The sequence below is a fragment of the Vanacampus margaritifer genome, chromosome 3 (assembly GCF_051991255.1).
Source record: "Vanacampus margaritifer isolate UIUO_Vmar chromosome 3, RoL_Vmar_1.0, whole genome shotgun sequence".
Taxonomy (NCBI): Eukaryota; Metazoa; Chordata; class Actinopteri; order Syngnathiformes; family Syngnathidae; genus Vanacampus; species Vanacampus margaritifer.
Genome location: NC_135434.1, coordinates 18,277,284 through 18,287,716, shown reverse-complemented (window position 1 = coordinate 18,287,716; position 10,433 = coordinate 18,277,284). Strand labels below are relative to the sequence as shown.

General features: G+C 39.8%; 1 protein-coding gene across 2 annotated transcripts in view; it reads left to right on the top strand.

The window, feature by feature from the left end:
- The window catches only part of coro1ca (coronin, actin binding protein, 1Ca), a 35,003-nt gene extending 24,929 nt beyond the window's left edge, over positions 1-10,074 (top strand). For both annotated transcript variants that reach the window (XM_077561201.1, XM_077561202.1), the window contains 9 exons: positions 3,071-3,193; positions 4,483-4,612; positions 4,764-4,945; positions 5,037-5,156; positions 5,634-5,738; positions 5,824-5,969; positions 6,092-6,149; positions 6,222-6,455; positions 8,193-10,074. In XM_077561201.1, coding sequence (XP_077417327.1) covers positions 3,071-3,193; positions 4,483-4,612; positions 4,764-4,945; positions 5,037-5,156; positions 5,634-5,738; positions 5,824-5,969; positions 6,092-6,149; positions 6,222-6,455; positions 8,193-8,312 — 1,218 coding nt within the window. In that variant the 3' untranslated portion in view covers positions 8,313-10,074. The remainder of the gene's footprint in view (positions 1-3,070; positions 3,194-4,482; positions 4,613-4,763; positions 4,946-5,036; positions 5,157-5,633; positions 5,739-5,823; positions 5,970-6,091; positions 6,150-6,221; positions 6,456-8,192) is intronic.
- The last annotated feature ends 359 nt before the right edge of the window (positions 10,075-10,433 follow it).

Sequence of the window (10,433 nt, the reverse complement as noted above, 5' to 3'; positions counted from 1 at the left end):
TTGCCAAACGGGCCATCACTCTCTCATCCTGCTGCAGAGAGGCTTGTCCATTCCTTTGTCTCCTCTAGGTTGGACTACTGTAATGCACTGATCGGGTCCCTGGCAAGAGGTTACAAAGACTCCATTATGTCCAAAATACTGCTACACTTCACCTTCCTCACAGAACTCCTCAACCCACATAGTTCATCTAGAACACAGTCAGGCCAATTGCACCGTATGCGCCTGCCCATGACTTGGCTGAAGTTGATGAGCACTTCGAGGCTGCTGCACACCAACTGTGGAATGCCCTCCCCTGACCACCTCGGAGCTCCACAGACAGTGGATTTTATTTATTTTTTTTTTTTTTAAAGGACTAAAAACCTTCCTCTAAAAAAAAAAAGAAAAGAAAAAGATTTTATTCGATTCTATCTAGACTTTTTTTATTGGATATACTTTCATGCCATTAATGCCTCAATGTATGTAATATTTGACACCTTTGTTACCACTCTGCTCTGTTCTCATTTGCCATGCCCATGCCAGGGCTGGCTGAGGCCCTAGTGTGGAATTTAAAAAATGCCTCAAGTCTAGCCGAACTGTCGGTCTGCTCTTGTCTGCTCAAGTTGATCATCCTGCAGCATCGATGGTTCAGCATGAGTCAACCAGAAGTGGGAGCGTCAGTAGTTTTTGCTGGTCCGTCATTCGCCAGCGGCCAGGCCACTCTGTTCTCTTCAGTCTGCCATTATTTCAAGCCGGACCAAAACTAATCGTCAGTCCGTCAATTCATCATCGTTATTTTAACCACACTTTTGTTTACCTGGAAGACCAGGGTCTCTTTGGGCTCTTTTTCTTTTACTTTCTGTTGGCTGTTGCAAATACTTTTGGTGGATTACCCCCACTTTCTTTAGCATGTTGTGTCCACCACAACAAGCATTTAGGGTACTATTTACAGCACCAAAAGGCACACTTTCACTTACAATGCGATACAAAATTCTAGTTGAGCCATTTTAATGAAAAAAAACCCCAAACTTTTTCAAAGAAGTGGAAGTTGTGAATCTAATCAGAACTCGTTCAATGCCATCAACACGGTTAGTGAATGGGCATTTTGCGAGTGCGAGCTTTACTAATATTGATCTTGGTGTTTGTACAATAAATTTCAAAAAATAAATGACTTCTCCGGACTTATCATCCGAATATATGGTAATATAAAGACACAGAAGTAGCAGGGTCATATATTGCTTTTTCTCTCAGCTTCAGGCCAGATTCCCCAGTGACGTATAGACAAGATTTTGTGATTTTGATTTATCTTTTTTTTTTTTTACCACCCACTCCTCCCTCATAAACCACACAAAATATTTAGTCTGACCTACTCTGGACTTTGATCATTAGAGTTTGAGTATGCCACAGCCCAACTGTGTCAGTCAGGTGACTGCATGGTTGCAGAGCTCATAGTCATGCATCTCTAGACACAATGGGAGTGTATGAAATAAAAGCTTGTCAGCAGTACTCCAGCAGTTACTTTAGCTGTTCCCATGCACTTATCTTCGATATTATTACCCAGACAAACAGCATGCACTTATCTAGAAATTATCCAGAGAAGCAGCGTGTTGCAAAAGTGGATACCCTAATCATTTGCACAGGACATTAAACAGACTTGACCCTCCCTTGTACAAAGTCCACATACAGTTGGCCTTGAGTTAGTTGTTCGCATAATTTATAACACACTAATTGTAGCAAAATACTCCGAACTTGAACTGTACTCTCACTTCTTGCCCCCAATGATTGTTGCTCATTCATCACAGTCAGACAGTTGATTAGTCTTTCTCATAGGCTGAGTGTGCAGAGAAAGCTAATACAAATCAAAGAGCAATGCCTTTCATATTTCTTCCATCTGTTTTTCTTGTTCCAGAGGAATTTTGAACTTGTTCAAAAATTTGATGGCGACCCGAAAAATGGAGTATAAATGAAACGTTTTGCTACACTGAATGAAGCTTGATGAAAAAGCAACACTGCGTGCACCCTTGCAAGCTTGCGCCGCTCGGGGAGATACGAGCATTTAGAGAACATTTAGGAAACGCTACAACCTTAAACAAACCCTGGCGTGAAATAACATTCGTTAGCTTCACAGTGTTCGCTCCTCAGTGAAATATGGGCTCTTTACTTGTCTACACGCATTAAAATGAGATTTGTTTAGAATTCACTGTATATCTGCAAAATGTAACTATGTGGCTATCTTAGAAGTAACTGCTAGCATAAATTGTCTCAATTTCCATTTGCAACAAGTTGTTGTTTGTCAACATGTTCTTACTCGTCATGGAATATACAATTTAAACCATAACTTTATATATAGGAGGAATGGGCCATCATTTTGGCCATCTATTTGGTGAAGCTTGTGGAAGGTTATCCAAAATGTAGTTAAAAAAAAAAACAGTAAAAAAAAAAAAAAAAAAAAGCATGACTGCAAATGTTTTTTTCTCTCTTCATTTTGTCCACGAGTTGGTTATGTAAAGGGTGCAGACGTGCAGTATTGTTACTTTTAGAAGACAGATGTGGCGATATGAGGACTGTGCCTTGACTGTATAATGATGTCACTAATAACTTTCCCTAAGTACTGTGTGAGGTTCAACAGTGGTGTAGATGTAATCTTGGTTTTGCCCCCTGTGCAGCTCCAGTAAAGCCTTCAAATCCTTTTTGGCTTCAAATACATGCACTATTATTGGACATGTGTATTAACACTTTTGTGGGCAACTGGGCATCTCATGTAATCATCTGTGATTCCTAGCACCCATTTTCTTTCTGTCAAAGGGCTTTTAAACACGACACTGAAGCATGTGCTGATGAAAAGACCACAGTGTATCTATGGCATGACCGTTACAACTTATGTGAATGGCTGAATAAGCGGCAACATTGTAAACAAGCCGAAACTATGATTTATTTTTTTATTTTTTGGTCAACTACTTTATTTCATGACAGGAGCATGTTTTAACCACCATTTTCTGTTTGCAAATGTATTGATGATTGTACTAGTTTTCATATTTCAAAACATATTCATCCATCAGGTGAGACTGACTTCATCCCCCCCTTGTCGTTACAGACGGGACGCATCGACAAAGTCTGCCCAACAGTGTGCGGTCACACTGGTCCAGTGTTAGACATTGACTGGTGTCCCCACAATGATCAGGTGATCGCCAGCAGCTCTGAGGACTGCTCAGTAATGGTAAGATCTGCTTCACATTTTTGCACCTGACGCTCTTCATAAGTGTTGAGAAACAGCAGAAATACGTTTTGTCAAAAACTGACAAGAAATGACATGTTTTTTATTGCGAAAGACAGGCGTGCTGTAACGTGCGTGCTGTGGGTGTGGACCTCACCCTTTGGATTAGATTAGATTAGATTCGATTCGATTTACAAATATTTGATAGAAATCATAGTAAAGAGATTATTTATTTTTTTCATCCGAGGTCAGCTTTTTAAAGAAGGTATTCTTCCGCTTTATTTGTCCGTAAACTCAGAAAAAAGGGTACTTGTAAGGGTCAATGTTTGTTCCATCTAGGGTTCACAATTGTGGCCTTTTTTTCCCCCTACAAGTGGTCCAAATTGTAGAGATCCTAATATGTATCCTGTGTATAGGGTACACAATTGTAGGTGTACCCTTGAGGGTACTACCCCAGTAACAAGCCATTGGACCCTTCAAGGTACAAATGTAGCACCTTTTTTTTCCTGACGTTGTAGTGCAGAAACTAGTATGGAATGTTTAAAATATGTCACTAGTGATTCCTTTCCTGGAGGTACAATGTCTCTTCCTGGTCAACCTGACCAGCATGGTTGTTGCACAATGCTTTAGTTATTAGCCATTGTACATTAGGTTAGTGCCCAGTGCAACCATTGTTTCTAAAAACCAAGACATCAGAATCCTTATTTGCATTTTTGACCAAATTACCTCCTATTTTCTTTTGACACCAGTCAACACTAGGTCACACACATCTAAAGTTGTTGTATAATATTCTGCCCTTCATACTACACTTTGGTCACTGCTGCCACCCTGAGGTTATTTTTATAATGCATTTACCACACATCTTTGTATACAGTAGTTCATTTTTTTTTTTTCAAGGTTGTTTTGGTGCTGTCACTATTGACTATTTTTAGAATTGATTCTTTTGATTATTCCATCAATGCTGATTAATGGTAAGGGCTGCTTGTTTGTTATGCACTTCTGAGGCCTCTTCAGGTTCAACAACCTGTCATTTGTTTTGTCATACTACCAGTACTAATATATTCGTAATAGATTAAACTGACTATGACTTTTTTTCATGATTTGTATTTTTACCGGTTTGGTCTGTAACATGTCAGAAGATTGATGGTTGATTGATTGATCAACAAATTGTCAGTAAATTTGATGATTGATTAATTTAATTGTGACAATTCTGAATCCTATAAAATGAAAGATACTTTATAGTCTTACCCTTCCTGGACTTGCTCTTCTTTGAAGTTTTGGATATTTTACAGGTGTGGCAAATTCCTGAGAATGGCCTTATCACGCCTATGTCCGAGCCCGCAGTGGAACTGCAGGGTCACTCCAAGAGAGTCGGCATAATCACATGGCACCCCACAGCTCGCAATGTTCTCCTCAGTGCAGGTGAGAGCTCCTCCTCTTTCCAGCTTTCTACAAGTCTATGAGCCCTGATATATTGTTTTTGAAAAGTCTGCCTCGAAGTATTATTTTATGGGACTGTAAAATGAGACCATTGGTTACGTTCCTGCCAAATGACTTCTTTACCTGCTGTCAGGTTGTGACAACGTGATCATGATCTGGAACGTGGGCACAGGCGAGGCCATGATCACTTTGGAAGACATGCATCCTGATATGATTTACAATGTTTGCTGGAATCGCAACGGCAGTCTCATCTGCACTGCCTGCAAGGACAAGTCTGTTCGTGTTATTGACCCCCGCAAGGAGGAAATTGTTGCTGTAAGAGAAAAAAAAGGGGATGGGAGCCTTTTTTTTTTTTTTTTTTAAGAACAACATTTTGCTTGAAATGTCATATGAACTATTCTTCCAGGAGAAAGAAAAGGCACACGATGGTGCTCGGCCCATGAGGGCCATTTTCCTCAAGGATGGCAAAGTCCTCACCACCGGTTTCAATCGTAGGAGTGAGAGACAGATTGCCCTCTGGGACACGGTACATGTTTGATTTTTTTTGCTGCTTGTGCATTTGCTCACTCTGCATTGTTTCTCATCAAACTTCAGGTACACCTGTATAGTCAAGAATAAGAGCCATTATTGCCATTTAAAAGAATGCTTTTGAGTTTGCACAGTCTTAGACGTATACAGTATGCTCATTTGTTTTTTGCAATATGTAATAGTTTGCTTACCCATTAAAATCCCTCGTTGCAGTGTACTGCAGACTATATACTATACTATAAAAAAAATGCATGCAAAATTGCACTAAAAAATTTGCGATACAACTAGGCCACGAAAAGTGAACCGCGAGGGAACACTGTGCCTCGTTTAACTCAATTACCACCACCATCCTGTAGGTCAGTAAAGTCTGTTAAATCTGTGTTTTAGGAAATTCAACCATTCAACCACTGTGCATTTTCGCTATTCCTTTCATTTCATACAGAACCGCTAATTTATATGCATACATTATTTCCAGCAAAACTTCGAAGAACCCATGACTATGCATTGCATGGATGCCAGCAATGGAGTGCTCTTGCCCTTCTATGACCCAGACACCAACATGGTGTACTTTTGTGGAAAGGTGCGTTAGTTTGGATTCAGTCAAACCTTCATCTTGAATACTGGATCTGTAATTTTTTATTTTTATTTTTTATGCGTCTTGACAGGGTGACAGTAGCATCCGCTACTTTGAAGTCACGGATGAAGATCCGTATGTTCACTTCCTTAGCAGCTTTGTCTCCAAGGAGTCTCAGAGGGGCATGGGCTGCATGCCAAAGAGGGGCCTTGATGTCAACAAGTGTGAAATTGCGAGGTAAGCCCTATACCACTGTCAAATCTATAGAGTGGGAATTTTAGCCTCACCACTAGAGAGCAGCATCGGGTCACTAAACAAATGCTGAACTCTTAATAGTTGAACTTTGTGTTTATCACCAGGTACTTTAAACTGCATGAACGGAAATGTGAGCCCATTGTGATGACTGTGCCAAGAAAGGTGAGTGTTCACCCTTAGCAGACTCTCGGCAACACTAACCAACACACTGACTCTCTGCTCTCGTCTTGTCAGTCTGACCTGTTTCAGGACGACTTGTACCCCGACACAGCTGGGCCCGACTCGGCCCTTGAGGCCGAGGAGTGGTTTGATGGCAAGAATGGTGAACCCATCCTTATCTCTCTCAAAAATGGCTACGTTCCAACTAAGAACCGTGAGGTCACGGTTGTCAAAAGGAACATTTTAGATGCCAAGGTGACCAAGAGCGCAGAGAACGCTGCTGCCCCAGCCGCTCAGAAAGCAACAGTCGTGAGTATTGATGCAATACAATTACATGCACAAGTTTTGAACAAGACACTGAGTAGTGTACTTCTTTTTCAGTACATCAGGTAATTTGGATTGGCATCACATTGGAAGAGTAGTTAGAAGTTGTTGTGTTCTGTATTCCAATCTTGGTTCTGGCCTTTTTCAATTTGGTCAACTTAATACTACAAGGCATGAATGTGACTAAGTGGTTGACTGTTGTTCTGTCAGTGGTGTACCATCCCTGGCTCTAAAAAAAACTTGCTCATACTCTGAACAGGATGAATGGATGAAGAAGTCCCCTGTTGAAATGCCAGGTTTTTGTGATTGGAAAAATAAATTGAGACACCAGGATAGATAATTTCACAACTTTTTCCACCATTCATGTGAACTATAACTTACACATTAGTCAGTGTATGTTGCAATTTACGCTCACAATAATGGGTTTAATTGAATCCATTATTTAAAAATCAAGATTTCTGGTTTATATGAAACATATTTTTCTGACTATATGTCACTTTTTTTTTTTTTAATAGTTTGATTGGTCCGGCGATTTATAATCAGGTGTGCCTTATATTAAAAACTTATACTCTGGTGTGCCATGTATAAAATTAGAGCTTAGACAGCAGCGAATTACTTCTGGTTGGATTTACAACGCCGCTTTCAACTCCGAAAGTTTTTTTTTTTGGGAGGGGGTGGGGTTAAAATGACTTACCTTAACTAGAACGTCCTCGTGTCACATTATGACCAAAGGTAGAATTCTGGTCGGTTATTGCGCCTTTAGCTGCTATAAATACTAAACCCTTGTTGTGGCGGATGCCGCGGTCCCCTAGTAGGATGGAATCAGAATCCTGCCAATACTCAAAACCTCGTAATAAGGGTTTGAATTTTTGTATAACTGGAAAAAAAAATTGAATCTCCGAAAATATTTTTTAATGACTGAAAAATCTCTGAAAAAGCTTTGGAATGTTTTCAAAATAACATTGGAAAACATTTTCAGTCTTTCAACATTAAAGTTACAAGTTTTAAAAATGATCACCATTTACAGGTTTCAGGACGGGAAACAAATTATTGCCCCGGGAGAACAGTGCCAAAATGCCTTTTTTGAAACTCAGCTCTTGACCGTTTTAAACCTCTGAAATTTTGTTGGTGAAAGAAACACCGTAAAGTCCTACTTTAAAAAATGTGTATTTTCTTAGCTTTTTTTTTTTTAAAGCTTTTTCAGAGATTTTTTTTGTCATTCAAAAATGTTTTCAGAGGTTCAGACCCTTATTACAAGGTTTTGAGTATCTGCAGGATTCTGATTCCATACATTATCTGCAAGACTACAATACTTAATACTTAACAATACTTAAACATAGTCTTGCAACAAAAAAAAAAATCTACTCTCAAACTTCTGAATAGCAGGACCTGCCTCTGGCTCTCCACCACAACGCCCGTCACCCACCTCGGATCCATCCCATGTGCCTGTAGTGTCCATAGTGTGCTCTCTAATCACAACCAGCTTGGCGGCTTCTGAGCCACTTGCTGGCAAACCCACTTAAGCACTCATTATACACTATGTTTAAAGCCATCTACAAGTATAGTGTACCTTTTTGCCACATTTTGACTGACAGGAGGTGCTCCCTCACAGATGAATCGTCTTAGATTGATTAATGCAAATGACCAATCCATGTTCCTTACCTAGGTTTGTGATCACATGGTTTGGTTGACCAATAACTATTGATGCTACTGTGCCCACAGAAGTCAGACACCAAGCTGGAAGAGATTTTGAAAGAAATCAAAGGCCTCAAGGACCTGGTCAGCAGTCAGGAGAAGCGACTTGTCAAACTTGAAGAGCAAATGGCCAAACTTGCTATTTAGGGACTCTTTGCTCCACCTGGTTGCTCCACCTGCTACAATGCACCACCACGTTCCATTGGCTGGGAGGACGACGCGACCGTTCACTGCCGATCTCAATGACCGTGTTTCGTATGAGGCCTGCCTTAGCAACAATCCCTCGCAACATTCCAGATGTACTTTTCCTAGCCAGACCCAAACCCTCTGCATAACACAGTTGGAATAAGGACATGTGGCAACTTTTGCAGGAAGTAGTGTTTTTTTCTTTCCTCCTCGCCTAACAAGCAACTATTTCTCTTTCATTCTGTGGCAGGTTTTTTGTTGTTGTTGACTTGTATAACATGTCTTAACACTATTCTTTCCTTTTTTGACAAAAGGGCCAAATAACTTCCAAATGAGCATTCCTTTTTTTCCTTTTAACTGTTTCATTGCCATGTAGACAAATTGGACTATTTGTTTACATTATGTTTACTCTGATTACTTTTTCTTGATGATTGAGGCTGCACAAATCAATATCTACCTATCTTCTAACGTCCTTCTAACATTATCACTCTCACAAAAATTGCTCTGCTTGCACTGTATGCTTGGTGTGGTAAATGAACGTAAACTCCTTTGTTTTCTTTTCATTTGCACCCCCAGAAATAACCAATTGATCACTCATTAGAACTTTCCTTTTTCTTCTGGGGGAGGTTCTGGCACATTCCACACACACAACTATCGTCAGGTTGCTTTTATTCAACTATTTCCAACAAAAGTGTGTGTGTGACAATTTGCCTAATATCTTTGGCCTTAATGACTTGTGCGTGGACATTCCATCTTTGCTTAAAGGGTTTGTGGGTTATTTGAATATTTTGAGTTTTGCTTCACTGTTGTTTTTTAGCCTATTTCTCATTCCAGCTGTGTTTATGTCTCTCTTCGCACTTTCACTTTTTTGTGCCAATTCAGTGCACCTGTTGATATACAAAAACCCTGATTGTCTCATGTGAGCTTATATAAAAGATCAACTTTGATTATTTTCCATCATGCTTCCCATGGGGAAGAAGAGACGGGTAAACGTGTTTGTCATTCGCGTTCGATATTAATTTTGTTGCCACTGTAAAGCCCTGAAAGTGCCATAGGCGCGACTGTGCAAGAGTTTGTAGAGGACCGTTATGTGTTTACGTGTGTAGTTCAAGTCACGTAGGAAAAGGAAGATAAGAAACCACTTACGGGTGCCAACATGTACAATTTGGAGCAAGTCTGCTTCCTAAATCTAAAGTCTAAAACATCTCATAATTGCAGTATGACTTTTTCCTAGCCATGAACGAAAAACATTTTTGGATGGAATATAGTGGGACGCTAAAACACATCTATTCTGAATGCACTGCTGGCACCGGAGTTCGGTTTCGAAAACTAGAGTAGGAACTAATCCAAAGGGACACTGTAGGTTGGAAGTTTTGAGTTGAACGATATGTTTGTATTCAGGTCTAGAAAATGAGTGAAAGCTGTCTAAATGACAATGTTTTGATGCTTTTTAAAATTTCCTGTGCTTTGTGGCTGTGCCGAAGAGGGTGTCTGTAGCGTGGGTGGGTTTTAAATGTTTCCCCTTGTTTGTGTTCCCTGCATCTCGCCATAATGCAACAGCTGAAACCTCTGCTATACTGGAGGGCGTGTATGAAAATCAAAGAAAAATCAAGTGAAAATGAACCAGGTTGACACCTGCTGAGGTGTGCTCAGCATTTTTGTTTATTTTTCTTGCTTCAAGTATCAAACATTGATTACAAAAATAAAGACTTTTTAAAGTGAACGCTTGACTTGATTGAATGCAATCTGTACTCTCCTTACAACAGTTAATTACATGTTACCGTCCCAGTTTGTACATCCACTGGAATTAACCTTTATTTTAGCAATTTAATGTATTTGTGCTACTAGTCAAACCAATACACGACTTAAGTGACACATTCATGCAGCATTTAGAAGTCAATTTGCTGTATTAACTGTTACATGTACTGACCCAATGTTGTGCTAGTTACATTAGTAAAAAGTTTTACTAAATTACCACCTTGTTCCCTGACCAGCCCTTACTACCATGACATTAAGTAAGAAATGCCCCAAATACAGACTCTTCATATGTTGTGATAACTACTTTTGTAAAAGCCTTTCAAT